Here is a 19,889-nt window from a genome sequence, read left to right as displayed (position 1 = left end):
AAACAGGCATGCCACAGAGTTCAGTAAGGGGAAATGTAAAGTCCTGCACTTGGGTAGGAATAACCAAGGAACCAGTACACATAGGGGACCAACCAGCTGGAAGGCACAGAAGGACCTCAGGGTCCTGGTGGACAACAAGCTGACCATAAGCCAGCCATGCACCCTTGTAGCAAAGGAGGCCAACAGTATCCTGGTCTGCAGGATCAACCAGATTGAGAGAAGTGATCCATTCCCTCTGCTCAGCACTGAGATCACAACTGGAGAAGTGCATCCAGTTCGGGCCTCCCCAGGTAAAAGAAACATGGATTACTGGAGTCAGTCCAGGGTAGGGCCACAGAGATTAAGAGACTGAGGATTCTTTTGTAAAATTAGAGCTGTGATGATTTGGCCTGTTGAAAAAGCTTGAGGGGATCTCATCAGTGTGTATAAATACCTGAGGGAGGGAATAAAGAGAGAGCTGACTGTTCTTAGTAGTGGCCACTGACAGGACAAGAGGCAATGGGCACAAATTAAAACAGAATTTAATCTAAACACAATAAACAGTTTCTTTGCTGTGAGGGTGGTCAAAAAAACAGAACAGGTTATGGAGTCTCCATCTGTGGAGATAGTCAAAACCCAGCTGGACATGGTCTTGGGCTACATGCTCTAGCTGTCCCTGCTTGAGCAGGGGCTTTGACTAGATCATCTTTAGAGATGCCTTGCAGCCTGCATGATTCTGTGACACTCTAACCAACAGCAGATTCTAGTTGATTTCTTTTCCTCCTCAGCAGTGAATTCTGGACTGCTAACACAAATCAGACAACATGCTTAGAGAAGGCATCACGTATTTCTTTAACTGTGTTGCTAAATACCTGGCCATCTGCTGCCCTGATTTTCTTTATGCTGTTTTCAGTGCGCTGTCACCAAGTGCAGCCTTGGAAGTTCCACTCACCTGGTTGCCTCTGTGGTTTCAGAAGACACCTTCTCTTCCCAGTTGAGCATTAGGTACTGCTCACAGCAACATTCAATACAGCTGAAGAGGCAGATTTTCAGTAGAGTACACTGCAGAGAAGAGAGAGAAAGGTTTTCAAAATAACTTCTATTTTAGGCTTCTTCATGCAGTTATTAGTGAGATTTACAGTTGATGTTGTGGGCTGAGGGATTCTCCGTTGTATTTAACAACTTGTAATCACACAAATGCCACAGAGTTGCCTTAATTCTCTTTAATATGACCAGAGGGGAGCACCTCTGCTCTTTCTCAGAAGAGAAGTTAGCTTCTCCCTCTGAGAAGTAAGCTTTTCTTTCTGTGTTTCTCTATCTCCTGTAGCTTGCTGGGATTTGTATCCCTGCAAAACAGAAGGGAAGAGTTAAAGTCTTGTATGTGCAAGTAAAAATGGTCCCTCAGGAAACTCAGACCAGGTTCTTTTGCAGCTGAAACCTGTGGGGCTGTATCTGCTACACATTCTGCTGTTGGTAAGGCTTATAGTACATACATGCCTTTGTGCTCCCCTGTTTTTAATGTATGTAGCCAGTCTGCTTGTGCAGGAGGCCTCACTGACCTGGGCTGGATCTCAGGAAGCAGATCCTGTGCGTGTGGCAGTGCCGTTCTAACATTTTGTGACATTATACAGGCCACAGTGTTTCCCAAACTGGTTTTGTTTGTCCACCTGACTGAACTATACTTGTTAGTCTGTGGACTGAGTTACTAGAATTAGACTTTCCAACTGTGAAGACTGAGGCTTTCCTATATTTGACCTTTGTTAGAGTTCCTGATTCTCTTCTAAAAGTCTTTTTCCATTCTGGCTGAGAGTTTTTTGAATTATTCCCCTAATAAGACTTCGACTGCAACCTCTAACCCTTGTGTCTTAAGCCTAGAGGGTCACACACAAATAATGTTTCTGTGGATGCCTGTCCTGCCAGATATATATGCTATTCAGCTCCTGCTGATCTCTGTGTTCAGGGAGAGATCCTTCATACACCACTCTGTGCAACTTGGCCATAGCCTTAATGTGCAGGTGGCCTGACCCTGCAGCACGAGGAAAGAATATCAGCAGTTTCTGGTTGCTTAGGAGCTCATAATACAAAGCCAAAGAACTAAAGTGTGTGTAATGTTCATAAGGACAAAAGATTATTTTCTGTGCTCTTTACTGGCAGTATCCCTTAAGGCCAGTGGCTTTGCAGGAAGCAATACGTGATTTGTCTAATACCATTATTGCTGGGTAGTACTGTATTATTTTAGCATGTTTATCCCCTGTGTATGTCAGGACACTGAACAGACACAGCAATCTCAATTATTTCTGAGCTGCCTTCTCTTCTGAGCGTTAGTGAATCTGAGTCAACACTGAGCTCCTCTGTGGCCACTGTTTGTAGCCTGTGCTGTGTTGTGTCACCTCCTTGGAGGGACTGGAAGGGCTGTGGCTGTTCCTGGTCACAGGGAATTGAGAGCAATTCCAAGGAAGCCAATGGGATCACAGTAGTGTACGTGTGGGGAAAACTGGGTCCTCATGTGGGAACGTTGTTCTTGGGGGATGATATTTTAACTTTTTTTCAGGTTTGTACCTTGTAGGGAGAAGATGCTTATTGGTTGTTTGCTTATTTCTGTGTACTTGTCCAGGCTTAAAACTTGTCCTTCTTCTTAAGGTGAATCTTTTGATTGAACATCCCTGAGTCATCTGATGCTTCTTGTAACTCTGTGGGGCCAAGAAATACAATCATTAATAGAATAGAAAGCAATCAGAGAAAAAGCCCAGGGGATGAGATTCTCTGTTGACATCTAGAAGACTCATCTACTCTTTTCTTTATTATGGCTCTGGCCTTGAACTAGTGTTTGTGAGGAGCCTCATTTAAGGATTTTATGCTGATACCAGGAAATCAGCAATCTAAGTAAAGGCAGAACCCTTTCCTATGTGGGGAAGTGGTGCAGTAAAGGGTTCTGAAGATTCAAGAATAACTGTGTCTGCAGATTTGTTTTACCTTAATGATAGTTAACGCATACAGGGAGTTGTATTCTCTGGTAACTGTTGAGAACAGCTGGTTCTGAAATAAAGTCTTCTACAGCCAGATCTTCAGCACTTCAGTGTCATTCTCTAGAGCAACACCTGTTAGAAGCGGCAAGGTTTGGATACCTGTAAGCTGCTGCTGAAGAAACTGCAAATTCCTGAAATAGATGAGCCTTTGCATTAACTTCAGAGGGGTTTAAATCAGACCCATGGAGTTGTTATTCATCCTATGCAGTGAATCCTTCCAGAAGAGAAAAATTCACTGTGATATCTTCCAGCAACCCAGGCTGGAGTTGTTGCATAGAAATCCTGGAGCAGAAGCGTGACACAAAGATGTGTTTTGACAGCAGAGGTGTCATGCCATTGTCCTTTTATAATCACCAGCTCCTGCCTGAGTTTGAAATTGAACTCTATTTCAGGACATACTTAGCCTCAGCCACTGTGGTATGAATTTCCAAGTGATGAAACTGGGTATCAGAAGGTGGGTTGTAATGTTCAGGTTCATCTAACCACCTGTCTTTGGAGAAGAAATTAAGGTCACTTTATTTTCCGTCTTTTTATTGTGAGGGCACAGCTGACCATGCTCTCTAGGTATTGCATGGTTTCTCTTACCTAAAATTAATGAGATGTTTGGGTCTTTTTATGTTTTTAATATGATGCCCTGCTTTCCTCTCTCTGTAAGGAACACAGTGAACCAACTGTAGTGAAGTTTGTACAACATGAGCACGCAGCTCCTGTTCTTCTTGGTGCAGAAGTTGATAAATCCTTTCAGCTCTATGCTGTGACCTGAGCCATTATTCTCACATTAAAGGAAATGCTTATAAAGTTTTTTTTCTTAATATTATTGTTTCCATTCATTAAAATTATAATAGTCTAATTTTTTTGACCTTTTATTCTTTTATTCTTTTGCTGTGACTTTCCTTTTTGTAAACCAGAAATCAGTTTCCAGATGGTCTTTCTTCCTACTGTCCTAAACCAGAGGCTTGGAGTTTCTCATGCCCAGTATAATTAAGAAAATGTGGTATTTTCTACACTTTTTACAGCAGAACATATTGCAAAATGGGAAAAGCAGTGTGTTACAACTGTGTCACGAGACCTCTGGCCTCATAGTTTTATAATGCACAAAACCTACTATGGAGGACAGGAAATTCTTGAAACATTTGCTCAAATTGAGACCTACCCAGGCCCATTTATAGGACTGTAGAGGTCATGACATTGGAGGGGAGTAGAAGTAGGATGTCCATAGATGTGGTGAGTACCTCTTGGGACTGGAGGAGGATCTATAGTTTTGTGGTGGATAATGAAATTAAATATGTGGATATGCAAGCAATCAGCCTTTACTAGTTCTACTGGATACAGAGCGATTTGCCCTTCAAAGAATATCTGTAGCTGTAGAACAATGTATGTGGTGGCTATCCAATGCATTTCCCCTCTGGCTGTGTAGGGGCCATACCCCACTGCTATCAACAAGTCCTTCTGGAATTCATGGGAGTTGAGATGTGCTGCTTGTGCTTGTGACTTGCTGTTTGGCACCTTGTTCAAAGCATGGGTCCAAGTTAGTTAATCCGATCACTTCTTGAGTCCTTACTGAAGGGCAGCATATCCGAACTCAATGAAAATCCTGTTAGGAATCTGTCAGCAGGTGATTAAGAGATGTCAGAGGGCAAAGTAAGCTGTATCAGCACTGAGCTGGGTAGATGAAGTGTTCTGTGGTGAGCCTAATCTTGTGAAGAGCATGACCTTTGTCTGCTGCATAAAGGTTTTCCATGGTAACCCTGCTTTTAATTAAGTTCTTAATATACATATAACCTAGCTGAAACAATCTTGGTGATAGGAGGGTCAAAAGGGTATGAGGACTTCCTGATGGAGAGTGGAAAGGTGTGGTGAAGAAGGGGAGATGTAAGAAATTAGCATAGAAAATGGGATTAACATCAGCTAAAAGTACGTGTGAAGAGCAGTTTATCTGCTGTTTCCCCTCCTCCTTCCTCACCCTCTCTCTGCTGCGCAGTGTCCCCTCCTTATTAGTGCATCAACCCTTCTCAATAGATGACTGGACCAAGGGGGAATGTTGTTCCTCATTACCCAGATGTTACCTAATTGCAGCAACGTGTTTTCCAAAAGATATCACAGGCAGGATAGACAGACTTCTGCTGGCTTCCTGCTATACCTGAAAATGGCTGTCTTTGGTCATCTCCTGACAGAGGACTAATGAAGTCTGAAGGGGAACATGGATCTTATAGTTCCTCAAGAAGAGTTTTACAAGGAAATGTACAGCTCTTGGAAAGCAGAAAAAAGAGTTGCTGACTACTAAAGTTGTGAGTGAAAGCAGTGTTCCCAATACGCAGCGAGAGATGTAAAAAAGAGATTTTTTTTTTCTGGTGTATCAGTGGAAAGATCTGTTGTATTTTAGTTTATCTTTTTAATTTGAAAACAATGAAACCACTCTTCTCTTTCCCTGTGTATGGTGGGGGTGCTTCCGAAATGCTTTCAAGCATACATGTTGGAAGCTGAAGGCTGCACTTCTGTGGCAGCAGAGCTTAGTCTCCCAGGTGTTTTTATGTGGGAACAAAATTTAATCTGAAATAGGAACTCAGCCCACTAGACATTACAAGCTGCTGATAGATCCCAGAGGACTTCAAGAGTTTCGCTGATGAAATAATGATATTTTGCAAAAGCAGGATCCAGTGTGCCAATTCAAGGTTTGCGTCCTGGTTCCCTGAGGGGGCTTTAGGTATGTAGGTGTATCTGGTAAGATGGGAAAGAGACCATGTCGAAAGGACTCAACTCAACTTTGCTATATTCAGGGGGCACAGAGGGTTTCTGAGAAGTATTGATTTATGAAATATTGTAAGAAAGAGCCCAAGATAGAAATCAATAGAGGTGATGTTGGTTCTCTGTGTTTGATCCTGCTGAGCTTGGAGGATGATCCTACCATAATCTCTGAGGCATACAGTGTAAAACCTGCTCCTGGTGAGCTGTTGTGTATATGTATCTATACATGTCTGTGTCTCCTGTTCTGTAATATCAACCATGTGGATCCAGTCATGTCTGAGCTGATGTATTGTTTTCACCAATCTCTGAGCTTAGGAGTGTGTCCCTTTGGCTGGCCGAGCCAGCAAACATCTGACAGTGCTTGTAACTCAGGACAGTAAATCTAGGCTATAGCAAATTAGTGTACAGCTTCCCTGTGCTCTGACCTGAAGTATGTGAATCTCAGCACTGATGAACCTGCTGAGCATTTGGACTCAGGCTTTGGTCCTACTACTCCTATAAAGAGTTTATGCACTTTATAAACAGTTATTGCATGAGCCCTCAGAACTGCCTTATAGTGCTAGAATCTCTCTGTAGAAGAGCCCATGGTCAAGTTATTTCATTACCCACCTGGGAGCTTCACCATCATCCTTTTAGATTTCTAGATTTCTCCTATAACTCCTTTTCCCATATGCAATTATAAATTGATATCATATAATTTACCTTAAGTCTCAGTTTATTTTAAATGCAATAATTAGAGATAACAATTGCTGTAGAAAAATAAACATCTATTCAATGAGAAGACTGAGTAATTAAGGACAATTATTGGTTTCTGTAAGTAGGATGCTCAGTAACAAAGTTCTTTCGAGTGCAGCTAAGAGGAGTATAAGATGCATATCATTGGAGACCAGGACTCTACAGTCTAAAAGAATTGGGAAATTAAATGGAAGCTAATAATAATAAATTATCTAGAGCTTTCTTTCCAGATTGTATTTAAAATTCAGTTTTTCTGGTTGTACTGTGTAAAACTTGTGTAGGGTTTATATCCCTTTCGAACATTCTTTGTAGGGATTAGTCAGTTAATCCTGCTACAGCCCTTGCAAGGTAAGTAACTAAGTGTTATTATCCTTATTTTATGGCTATGGAAATCATGTTGCTGTGGGCTAGATTTTAATCCATTTTCCACTGTTGCAGATCTAAAGCAACTTTACTGCAGTCAGCAGAGTTAGACACTGTAACTGAACTGATTTAACCCTAATTGAAACTGCAGTGTTTGTGAAGATAACTGTTGAGAGTAAAGACAAAGAATATTACATTTTAAGTATTGTCCTGTGCCTCACTTGAGATGTATTAATGCTTTTGTTTGCTTTACTGGTTGATTTTCTGAACTGGCATCCTTGAAGTTTTTCAGGTCTTGCAAATGTTAGTGCATGTAGCTTTCAGGAATGAGTATCCATAAATTCTTTTAAGATTTACAACATCAACCTCCAATTTGTGGGGATAAATTAAGTTACATTATTTGTATATAAAGATTGTATGTACAAAGTCCCATATTCAGCAATCACGTACACACATTGAGCTTTCTAAAAAACAGTGCACTTGACTTTGTTCAGCCTTGGAATTTTGTGCCTCCTTTAATCAAAATAGTTTGTTACCAGTACTAGTCTGAGCCTTGAAATAAACCACAACTGTTAGTGTCCTGCACTGCCTAGATTAACATTTGCAGAGTATTCATTGACTTGAATTAATTGGCAATTAGCTAGCTCAAGTTAAAAGAGGAGTGATATTTCTCTCTAGACATTCCTTTAATTGCTCATCCAGCCAAAATAGACACTACTGTCCAGACCGGGGCTTTCCACTTGGATTTTTTAAGTTTTTCAATAATGCACTGAAGTGAAATGAAGAGCAAGCAATGTGTATGTGCAGATGATCTTCTGAAATCAGTGGCTGGTTTCCCTACTACAGAAATTTATCAATGCTTATGAATAGGGCATTTGGTTCGTTTTATTTTGAAAGAAAACAAAAAACTTCCATTTGCCACTGGAAAAATTGTATGTAATAAATACAGCAAATGTACCTAATTTTTCATTCCACTTCTTGAAGTAGTTGTTGGCCTAATGGTTAAAAATCAGGATAATGAGTTACTTGTGTTTAACATTTCAGAAAGACAGGGAACGTTATTAACAATGGATATACCATAAGTGGTGTATTTAAACAACAGTGATATTTCATTATTTATTATTTTCTCTCTCACTTAAAATGATGATTTGTACTGAAAACATTATCTCTTGTTCCTAGAATGTTTCTTTCTCCAATGAAGAGTTGTAATAACAGGATCGTTAGTAAGATGCTACTATTTATGCAGTTGTGATGTGGGTATCAAATAGCAACAACTCTTAGTGTTTTATTCAGTCTGTGTTAGAGAAAAATTACTGCACAAAATGCAAGGCAAAAGTAAATCAGCCTTTTCTGAAATCCTGTTCTTGGCTGAAAAGTCATGGAGGTGATTGCCAGTTACAATATAGGCTAATTGCTGGGTTCATGGATTCACAGTGAGTGTATTGTCAGTTGGAGGGAAACTTTTGTTTCTCCATCCCCATAGAACATTCTTCTTGGGTAAAAGAAGAATTTTCTCTCTGAACTGCTTCAGACACTGTCCACCTCTCCAGCTGATCTAACTCTGTCCCTTGCTCATCATATAAGCTCCTGTCCTTTTCAGAAAAGATCTGTGTATCTCTGAGCATCCACAGAGTGGGAGTTTATGAGCAGCAAAATGCATAAGTGTGGTTACTAACAGGTCGCTGCAGCATTAGGCTGTCTCAGGCCTGTACGCTTCCCTTTGCTCTTCTTCCGTCAGTGGAATCTTTCCCTTGTGTCATATAGGGTTCCTCATGCTCATTCTTTTTCAGATAGTGGCTTTAACTTAGGATAAAAAGTCCGTGTTAATTTACACATCCCCTTGTTTTTCAGTGTTTTCATGTTTCCTTCTTTGCTCTCCACCTTCAATTATAGGGCTGGTTCTGGTGAAGTTCAGTGGCTAATATCAAAAGCAGCCCAATGCTTCTAGCTAGCTCTAGGGTGCAACAACCTGTTTGAAAGCCCCAGTGTGTCAGTATCCACGAGCCCCCAGGAATGACCTGTGGGTGGGGATCTGAAGTGTGCCTGAAGGAATGTGTGTGTGTGTGTACAGCTATGTGGGTGGTTGAGAGAAACTGCAAGTGGTTGATTCCCACAGCATCTTAGATTTTCTGTCAGGACAGGCAGGATTTAACTTTAACAGTGGTGAAGTCGTTAATACATGGCTGCTTTTGAGGAGTTAATTATTCATGAAGCTGACAATTTCAAACTCTATTTGTTGCCTGGCAGATTTGCTTTAGGCCAAGCCAGTGCAAAATATCCTCTTAGCAGCAGCAGCCTTGTTTATTTTCCTTTGAGGAAGACAGAGGTACACAGGTACCTATGCTGGCCTGAATGTGTAGATAAGCTTTACAAATAAGTACCTAACTTATTGACACACTTGTATTGGAGGATTTGTATAGTTTTGAGATGCTCATTTACAGCTGAATATACAGGAGAGGAAAAAGTGGAAGATGCACAGCCTCTTCCACAACCCTGCAAACACACCTTGGACCCTTGTTTCTAAACAGGCAATTTTACCACTTCAGTTTTTTCCATAACAGCTCAGTAGTTCAGTCACATAGTTGGTTCTTATTCTCTCATAGGTCTGTTATTATGTAGATAAATAATACATCTTAAATAGTTAATGTTCTCCATGTCATTAAAAGGACTTAAGAATCAGAAGCCCACAGGAACTCAAAATTTATGTAAGTCATCTCTCAGTAGTTATACACTTAACTGAAATTACAGGACAGAAACAGAAGTCCTGAATACAAACTCAATTAGGCTTTCATCATAGTTGCAGGAGGGTGTTATCCTATAGATGGACTTACTGAGAGGGTTTTGGTTTTTTTTTTTCTTAGTCTGGCATGGAAATGGTGAAAGGAAGTGGCTCGGGGAGGAGGGAGGAAGCAAGGCAGAGCGGCATGTTTTATTTTCATTCTAAAATTACATTCATTGAATTTAGTACAGTGAAAAGTGCTGTCTTGGGCTGTTCAGAGAGTTGTCTAAAAGTTCTGTCTCCACAAAACAGCGATGACAGTGCAATTTTTTTCTTGATTTTTAAAATGCAAATCAGGAGAAGAGGAATGCTGCATTAAATCTCACGTTTTCTCATTCTGTCCTTTGATATCATGGTGTAAATCAAGAATGATTTCTTGAGGGTGATGAAATTAATTAGTATAAAATCAGTGTGATTCAGTTTTATTTTTGCAAAGTCTTGGTGTCTTCTAACAGTTTATTTACTTTTCGTTTGAGTAAACAGAATGGTTTAATCTTAATTTTTGATTTTCTAAGTTAGTAGCTAAAAAGACAGAGGACACTGTGAAGATAGCCTGTACAGCATGACAGTATCCCAGAAGCTCATGGTTAAACCCTTCTCTGACTCAATGATGGGGTGCTTCAGGCAGGACAAAAGAAAAATACTTCATGAATAAGCCACGTTCAGTGAAACAGATGTCTTAATTTGGGAGCAACAAGATTGGAAATCAAACCCTGAAGTGTGAGATACCACAAGTCTGGTATATCACTGGTGAAGACTCAGAGAACAATTGTTTCTCACCTTCATTGACCTCTGAAAATAATTGGTCTGCACCATGTTACAATACAGCACTGTGCCACAGATCCCAGGAGTCTTGATATAAAGGACTGAGCTAAAAGTTCTGCTGAGATTTGAAAGTAACTTAGAGCAATGTAAAAAGTGGTGTCGTGCTGCAAGAGTGATGTAGAGCTGCAATCTGTACTAGAAGCAGGAAGGAAGCAATTGGCACAGATTGAAACAGTGCACACTTTCAGCAGGGTGGTGCCAAGTAGTCGCTATCCAAACACAGAACAAAGCCAAAGGGAAGAAGCGTAAGGAAGGCTGCAGCTGCTCTGAATGGTGAACAGAGCACCAGTAGTGCTATGGTTAATATTATAAATTGAATAGAAAAAAAATCATACAGAAGAGTGAGTGTGGCTGGACATCACACCATCTTTCCCCAGCTGTGCTTCTCATTTGCTTTGGGCTGAGGACACACTATTACACATTTTCAAATGGATTTGTCAGTGCATTGCATTCTTAACTTTTGTGACTTGTTTGTGTCATGGCTGAAAGTGAGGAGGTCAGCATTTAACCTCAGATAAGGCTGAGAAATTATGTGACTAGAAATATCCAGAAGACTTGAGCATGCTGTAAAAGAGATGTGACTGGAAGCAAGTTGGGAGTTTATTTCTCCACTTAATAGCCAGTGATTAATAGTTCCAAATTTATGATTAACTGTGTTGAAAAAGCTTAGACAAGTACCCGCAGGAGACTGCTAGAGTCCCTGAAGAAGCTCTAGTTCACTTCATTGGAGCCAGTTTGTAGTAAGGCAATAGTCTATATATTTATCCTTCAGTAAGACACGTGAAGTCCTGTGTTCGGAGTTTCACTGGACTGCAAATCTGGTGTTGAAATTCCAGATAAAGCAATGTGTTTGGCTCTGTGGTTTGCACCAAGGAATAGGTTGGCTTCTTAACTGCAGCCCAGCCTAGGAGCTGCTAGCTAAGTTAGGCTTTTTCCTACTCTGTAATGTCATTGCTCATAAATACTCTGCAAAGCACAGCACGTCTTAGTGACACCAGGGAGGTGCAATTTCTTTTTACTTCTGTTATAACTGAATTAAACTAAATGGCAATTTGGCATACAGTGTGTAGAGTGGGATGGGATCCAGCCCATCAGGTGTTGTGCTTCATGTGCATGTTTGACAAGAGTAAAAGCTGAAGCCAACAAGATCTCACTTGAATAACCTACAATTCTTCCAGCTACAGATTTTCTTAATGGCAGTAGAGTTGAGAGCTCAGGGTACCATCTTATACTCAACTTGTAGGAGTTATCTCAATGCACTTCCATGCAAGTCAGCAGATTTAGATGAAAATTTTGCAGAGGGTAATGCTTCATGTATGTTACTTAGCTCTTTCTTTTTTTTTAAGTCTTGGGGTTCTGTTCCATATTTTGGGGGTAGTTCAGACATCCTGATCCTGTCAGGGATATCCATATCCTTTTGCCAATATAATCACTTAACAGCACTCTGTATTATTTGAGGACAAGGATATAGTAAGTAATAACAAGTAAGAAGAACTTAGAATTGTATCAGCATATGCTGATGTTTGTCCACACCACAATGGCATTCATCACAGTCCTAAGTTTATCCAGGAGGGTAAATTAAAATAGTAAATGAAACCGTAATTAAGTACCTTTTTATTAGGATCATAAAAGCTTTGGAAGGAGCTAGAGAACAGCAGAAGCTACATCTACACTGCAAACATATGACCATCTAGTTTTGCTGATTTGTGAGGTTTTGTTGATGTCAAGTGTCAACAAAAGCCCTTAGTCCAGTGTGGTTCAATTGGCAGAACTTCTTATTGATAGAATGCACTTTGAGTTGTTTGAGGTGGAATACAGTGTTTCAACAGAAACACAGTTTTAGTGGCAGGAACCGCAGGAGCATCAAGGATGTTGGTGGCTTCACAACCGAATGGTCACAATGTGGGCTGTGGAGTCATCGTTACTCACACGACCTTATCTGGCTGGAGAAGATACTGGTGGGAATTTATTTGCATATAAGTTGCTAAGTGCTGGATGGTGTTCTAATAGCAAAAAACTCAACAGCGACTGTCTCTAACCAATTCTTCCTTTCTGTTTTGCTTTTGTTTCTCCTGCAGGGCTTGTGAAGTTGGGGGTTCACTGTGTCACGTGTCAGAAGGTCGCGATAAAAATTGTCAACAGAGAGAAGCTCAGTGAGTCGGTGCTAATGAAGGTAATTTTCTAATGGGAGATTTAAAAAAAAATTAGATTCCTGGCTCTGTGTCTTCTGTTCCATGCAAAATTAATATCTTTAATTATGTATAACAAACATCCCTGTCAGTACTAGGATTATGCAGAGCATAATAATAATAATTTAGTTATGGGGGAGGCTAGGGCAGTTGAAATTAAATGGGAGTATGCCTGTGCTTTGTGAACAAAATAAATGGTCAGCTGCAGAGGTCTTGCTTCTCTGTTGGGGCAGGTGTGTGTTGGGCATTGGACTTCCACCACTGCAGTTGTGTGGTTGCGGTACATTGCAGACTGAGGTGTACAAATGTCAGCATGAGGAGATTTAACAGAGGCTAGTAAATCTGTTACTTGAATACTCCTACTGCTTGCTCTGATGCATGGGTTCTTTATGATCTGATGTGCCAAGGTGTGTGACTGTTTAGAGCTGGTGTAATTCTGTTTACAATCCACAGAGCTGTGCCATTGGAAGCCATCAAGGTGTTTGTCCCAATGGTCCCAATGACTGTTAGTGTTCAGAAGAGCTTAGTTTGTTTTTTACCTAGCCTTGTGATTCTCCTCACATGAATGTCATTGATTGATCTTGGAAACCTAAAAATAAAATAAATGTATGCATAACAGTTTATTCATGTGATTTGGTGACTAGAAAGGCTAAATTCATCTTGATGGGAAGGAACACAACTGCAGTGCAATCAATGAATTCCATCACGCTGTCACCTGCAAATTACACTAACAGATTTGTGTGCAGCGTGGAGCACTTTGCTGAGGTAACTTCCCTATAGAAGCACACAGAGCATATAAGTTTATACTGCTGTTTCCTATATGGACTTCTGTGTCAGGTGTTTCCAAGCACTGTTTACCCAGAGCAGAAAGAAAATGGATTTTCAGCTAATATAGAGTCAGTGAATGTTACACAAAAAATATAAGTTGTTTTTTTTTTTTCAGAGAAGAATTCCAAAAGTTTACATTCCATTGTAATGTGTTCAGACTTTACCTTTCTGGAATTTCATTGATATATTCCCTCTCCTGTGGGAATCCCAGTACTGTGGATTCAAACAGACTTCTAATATAGACCAAAAGTTAGAAAGTGAAATAGGTAAGAAAACTGTGGTTAAATGGTAAAATCTGAATGAGACACTAAACACTGGATATTTTCCAGAGTAAAATAATAGGAATATTTTTAACAAACATGAGCATTTTGTTCTCTGAGAGACACTGTCTGGTATTTGTATAAAACATTTTATTTACCTCATTGATTTTCAGAGTAGGAGGCAAATCGCTTAGCATAGCAAAGCAATCTCTCTGCTTTAGTTGTGTTGCATTACCTCGGTTGTAGTATGAAATCGGAGTTGTGAAATGGTGTGTTAGGCCCTTGTTTACACAGCCACATGCTGAAGCGTGCCGTGTTTTCTGTAGGATTGTACAGCGTCTTTCTCAGGAGGAAATCACATGTTTTATTGTGGTTCTCATTTTCAGACCCTTCTTGGTGGGATTTTCTCTTTCAAGGATTCTGTTCTCTGTGCTCAGGAGGTTGGAACAACAGATGGGATTGAAGTGGTTTGCCCAGTTCTTGCATAAATTCAGTAACCAGATGTCTTTTCAGGAATGCCCTCTGTCTGCTGGTCACAGACAGGGCCTGAGACTTCTAAGTGAATTTAGAATTGACTGTACTGTTAGCCAGCTTAATCCAGTCTGGCTGGAGGGGAAAAACGCAGTTTTTGGCAATCCCAGTGTGACCATTGTAAAGCATCCAGCTGACAACCTGCTGTATGGAGTCAACAGCCGCAGGGAAATAGCCAACAGTGAAGCCAACTCACAGTACTGTGGTGGCATTCCTACTTTGTGCAGCTTCCCACTAGCTTATCAGTTCTAGTGACTTTCTTTGCCAGTGGGCTGTGCAGAACAGCCCTTGGAGCCAAATGATTCAAGACCACAGCTACTCTCCCAAGCCAGGCCCAGATTGATGGATTTTGCTTTAATCCAGCCTTGGACAGAAAAACTGGATCTGACAAACATGTACACCTGCCACATGAAGCTGTAACAGTGCAGTGCTGTGGCCATTAATCCTAGAGCATAAGGAAGAAGTCTGCTCACGGTCCTTTCAACATCTGAAGTGACAGGCACAAGCATATACAGCAGGCTGCTTTCCTTGTCATCGTTATTCTATTTTGACTTGCTTCTTGTAGCCTTCATTTCTCCAGTGTTTTTGCAGTATTTTATTTTGTATGTTCAGGGAACTGTCCCTTCTCTCTGCAGCTGCTCTTCATCTGAGCTGTGCAGAATTGAGAGGCATTTGGTAAAGTGCTTTCTAATCATAATGCCGTAGTATCGATATTTCTGGAGAGAAAAATTTGGAATTGAAGCAGCTGGTCTCAATTAGCAGAACTGCTGCTATGGAGATGATACACGGGCAGGCACGCTGCAGCACAAGCTGCAGTAAATGTATCATCCAAGCACTTGCTGCCCTGTCAAAGGACAGGGCTGCTTAGTGCATGTGGGAGCCTTTTGCTTTGTCATGTCCTTACTCGCTAAATGCAGGCTGGGGAGCAGTGTTCCTTTCCCAGCTCCAGCTTGGGCCTGTTTGGGAGTCTGGCTTTGGAGCAAAGCTAGAAATGTAATTTCATGGTTGAGAACAAAGGGTTGGTTCTGTTCTCGCTCCTGCTTTCATGCAACTGGTAAAAGCTTCAGCTGCACTGCGGTAACCCCCACAGATGTGGAGACCTGCCTCCTACTGTACCTCTAGCTTGCTCTAGCACAAATTGGCAGAAAGATTTCAGAAAGGAGTGTGTTGCAGTGAGCATTTTGAGATTGAAATACAGTTCATTGATTTCCCTGAATTACTTCTGGATCGCTGACAGGGAAATTAGGCCCAGAATACAAGAGTTGAATGTGTCCTTAGAGCAGTAAGCTTTCCTGAGCAGGTGGGTTCACTACTGATGGTTTCATTTTCAATACCAGTACAACTGTTTGGAGTTTATAACTTCAGAATATAAAGGTTAAAGTAAATCTTTCCTCTCACGTGGCAAAAGCTTGTTTGGAAACATTGAGGTGTCTCATGAGACGTAGTCAGGAGAATCCTTTCTCCTCTTTACTGCCTCACCAGTTCTCTTCCACTCCTTCCTTCCAAAGAATAAACAACAAAAAAACCTACTCGTTTGGTGATCCATCAGATGAAATACTCTTTGAACAGATAGAGGTAGTAGAAGCAATGGGAGCATAAAGGGTGAAGAGCGAGAAGGGGACAGCTGGCCCTGGTCTAATTACTTGAACACACGGGCATCCTGAGAAAGCCACAGATGTCCCAGGCTTGATGATTGAAGCCCAGAGCTCCATATGTGTGCTTTGTGTCCGTGTGCCTTTTGTTTCTTCTGAGTCCTCTAGTGCTGGCCTTGAAGCAAGGCAGATATTTCCAGGGCGGGGGATGGGAAAGAACACAGTCCTACTTTAGTGGAGCTCAATTGTGACACGAGTAGTGGTTTGGGGGAGACTGTCTGTTGGTTTAGTGCCTTGCAGTGCTAATGAGCTCTGCTTCCAAAAAATTCTGCAAAGGCATAGTGTGTGTTCTTAAGCTGGGAAGGCCTTGCAAGAATCACTGATAGAAATCACTGGTTGGCTGAAATAATTGAGTGGAAGGATAGGTAGGAGAATTGAGTATCAGCGTCTTGGAATTGACAGGATAACTTAGGGAAGCATACTTGTAAATGGGCACGGCTTTGCATGGTCTTTTTGTCATCTCTTGCTTCTTTGTGAGCTTCTATTTCAGTAGGTGTTTATTTCTCTGCTACCTTATCCTACTTTTGAGTTTTTCCCTTCCTTCTCTGTCCTTCAAGGAAAAAAGTTTAGAAATTGGGCAAATTTAGAAAGTACCGAGAGAATAAGTAAACAATCGGAGCTTGGGTTTTATAAGACTCAAGGGTCTCAATCCACTGAATTTATTAAAGAGAAGGTTAAGACATAGCTTCATCATGGTCTGTAAAGAGTGACAAGGAGGATAGGCATGTGATAACAGAGGGTATTACAGTCTTGGGTACAAAAAGTGTATTGGAAATTAATAGTTATAAGCTGTAGATGGAATGTGGAAATACTAGACCTGTTTGATCACTGGATGGTTACTAACTGGAACTAGGCCCACCCAAAGCTCTAGTGAGTTTGTCCCCTGAAAGACTATTAAACTTCCTTTTAAACTTCTGTGTGTTTTTCTAAACCTGAGATCCTAGTTCGACTTCAGCTGCTGGACTTGAAGTAGGAAGTAGCTGATAATAGTTTCCTGATCCGTGCTATGCATTAGCTCTGATTAGATTAATGCAGCAGCCTCTCCGGCCTTAAAATCCACGGAGCTCTGAATTTCCATCACACACCTGAAATCTGTAAAAAGTCACATGTCTCTGTCTGGAGCATAAAAGAGAGGCACTTGTGCAAGGTGTCTGCAGAAGCAGAAATTTAGGCTCCCCTAAGTGAAGTTAAAGAAGGTAATACTTGAGAGCAGCATCTTTTCTTTGGAATTTGTTTTCAGATTTTTCAAAGAAAAGACCGTGACATTGGCTGACCTAGCTGTCCTCAGCTGCTAACTGCAGGCTGGTCTACAGAAATCATTACTAGAATATCAGAACAGTGTCAGGGACAAGCTAAATCTGAGGCAGAGATAGAATTGGACTGAATAGTGTAACTTGGTTCAAGTTCAGCTTTGATCATAACAAGGGCAGTTTCCCTGACATTAACAAAGCCAAACTCACCAACACTAAACCTCAATTTCACCAAATCGATATTTTTTCTAATGTACTCAATAGTGGCCTAATTGTTTTCCAGCTGCAGTATTTAGGAGTTTTGCTATTGATTGCGGTGGAAATGGTGTTAAGCTGCTGCTGAATCCCACTGAGTACATCTACCACTGGGTACAAATGAACACAAGACCATGGAATATCACCAGTGAGATGAATTTAGATTAATCTATGGTACTGGCAGACGAGATTTTGGACGTGGTTATGTTAAAAATAGCAAATGAGAGGGAAATTATTTCCATTTATTAAAGAGAAGTCCCAAAGTAAAGGTTTTAAAGCATTCATCAAACTTTCCAGGACTCCCTGATTAAGAAGCACTGTGTGAACTTGCTGGCACTCATTTATTATTCTTCTGATTGATTGGCATATTGCTGCAAGAAGAGAATAACCCAAAGGACCTTGTAGTCATGGCAAAAAAAAAAGATGAAAGAATAAAGGAAATTAAATCTCCCCAAAACATATACATGCTGGTATTTTTACTCGCTGTTGAACATGTAGGTTTCAGTGTATAGATGAATATATGCACACATATGTGGACTGTCCCTTGCACATTCACTGCATATGCTTGTTTAAAACACACTCACGCCCTGATTGTGGTTTATCTTTAACCTGGAGCATTACCACACACTTGTCGGCTTTAGCAGTGGAAGAGAGCAGATTAGAAGTGTGTGTGTGTATATTTGACAGTGCGTAGGTGGTGAACAAGCTGCAGGAATGATTGGCACCCATCAAAGACCACGAGTGCATGAACACACACTTATCCCTTGCCTCTGTGGCCCTTGTTCGTCTTCCAGTAGTAACCCGGTTTGTGCAGGACAGCTTCATGTGTGCAAGTCTCTCTTCTGAGTTCAATGAGATAAAAAAGTACCTTGCAATATGAAAAACAGAGGCAAAATAAAAGGGGCTTTTTTTCCCCCTGGCTCCCTTCTGCTATAGGGAGTTTGGGATTAGGGATCTGTTACAGAATGTATAATGCAGAGTGTTTTGTTTTAAACTGGAGCTAGTGGGGAGCATTGAATGCCTGTTCACTTGTCATCTGTTTGAGCAGTTAAAGAAGTTGGGTAATTGTATTTTCCTTCAGAGAAGAATGACTCTCTGCCTCCACTTTCCACCACACCCACAAGGAACACAGTTTGAGGTATTCTTAAAGAAGGAAATTAAACAGGAATCACAAGCACATGATGTACCTGTCAGAGGAACAAACCTGTCAAGCGTGCATAGTGCCTTTTGCTTTCTAAAGTTAGTATGATCAATTGAGGCATTTGGGCAACCTTTAGAAATAATTGGCCCTATTTTTTCCACCCTACTTTTAATTTGTATTATAGCAGTCAGTCTCAAACCTCTGTTGTACCCAACATACTCTACCCACAGCCTTGTGTGTGCAAACACATAGAAATAGACAGTCTACCATCCTCATGTGCTGCCTTGGTCATACAGCAATAAATGTCCCTCATGAGCCCAGACTAGAGCTAGCTGAAGTCAAGGAGTGCTTTTTCCATGCATTTCACTTGATCACAGCCCTAATGCCTAAATGGGAAATAACTGCTCCCAGAGATGAGATGTCTAAATGTGCCAGCAGTCCAGTCCTCATCCTCCTCTAAAGCTACTGTCAACAATTAGCCTGTAAAAACCCTTTCTGTTCAGCTTTGCCTTTACCTGTTTCCATTATAATTGCGCTGTCCTTGCATTTGGGATGAGACTGACCACAGCTTGACTTCAGATAGCTTTCTCTTCTGAAGCTTCTGGGAATTCTCCTCATGCATTGCCAAAGCTTAGTTTTCTCAGAAGACGCTGATTCACTAAAATGTTTTCTCTGAAATAACTTTGGCTCAGTGAACTCCCAATATATCAAAGGCTAGGTTTCTTTTGAACTCTCTCTGCATTTGTAGCAGGCCATTAGGGAGTCCTGCTTGCCTGCTACAGGGCAGAGCCCCTGAAAGTCCTGCCTCTGCAGGGACTTTCACTGCCTCTGATCCTTAGGTTATCAAGTCAAGATGTAGGAAGTCTTGAGACAGGCTCCAAGAATCCACAGCTGTGGGGCAGACACAGGTAGAGAGATGTGTCCCTAGACTACATGGGGCAATGGTAGAAGGCACCAGGATCCTCAGCTGTTGTCAGGCTTGATGCTCAATTTTTTGGGAAGGACAACTAGTAGGAGTTATGCTGAAAGGCAAGGGGAACCCCAGGGGAAGGTTATCTTCGAGGCTCTGTCTTGAAGAGATGGGGTGTGCGGTTTGAAAATCTTGAGACTGGCATCCAGATCTTGTAATCCCTGGTCAAATCCTATAGTATTTCCTGAATTTCTGACTGGCTGGACACCCAATTGGTCTGGGAACATGAAGCATCAGACCCCCTCAGCCTGAGTGGTCTCTGTAGGTGAGCCACCTTCAGCTGTGGTCTCTGTTAACTCCAGATGTGAATCATGAGTCTAGTGAAAATTGTGGATTTTTCACATGGAGCTGTAGGTTCTTT

The 19,889-nt window shown here is 41.2% G+C and overlaps 1 protein-coding gene across 11 annotated transcripts in view; it reads left to right on the top strand.

Moving 5' to 3' along the window:
• BRSK2 (BR serine/threonine kinase 2) overlaps positions 1-19,889 on the top strand; it is a 312,908-nt gene that overhangs the window by 139,794 nt on the left and 153,225 nt on the right. For all 11 annotated transcript variants that reach the window (XM_027651228.1, XM_027651234.1, XM_027651231.1 and 8 more), the window contains exon 2: positions 12,531-12,625. In XM_027651228.1, the coding sequence (XP_027507029.1) occupies positions 12,531-12,625 (95 nt within the window). The remainder of the gene's footprint in view (positions 1-12,530; positions 12,626-19,889) is intronic.

Source organism: Corapipo altera, unplaced genomic scaffold (assembly GCF_003945725.1).
Source record: "Corapipo altera isolate COAL_440 unplaced genomic scaffold, ASM394572v1 78, whole genome shotgun sequence".
In the NCBI taxonomy this organism is placed as follows: domain Eukaryota; kingdom Metazoa; phylum Chordata; class Aves; order Passeriformes; family Pipridae; genus Corapipo; species Corapipo altera.
This window is presented reverse-complemented; position numbering and strand designations above follow the sequence as displayed.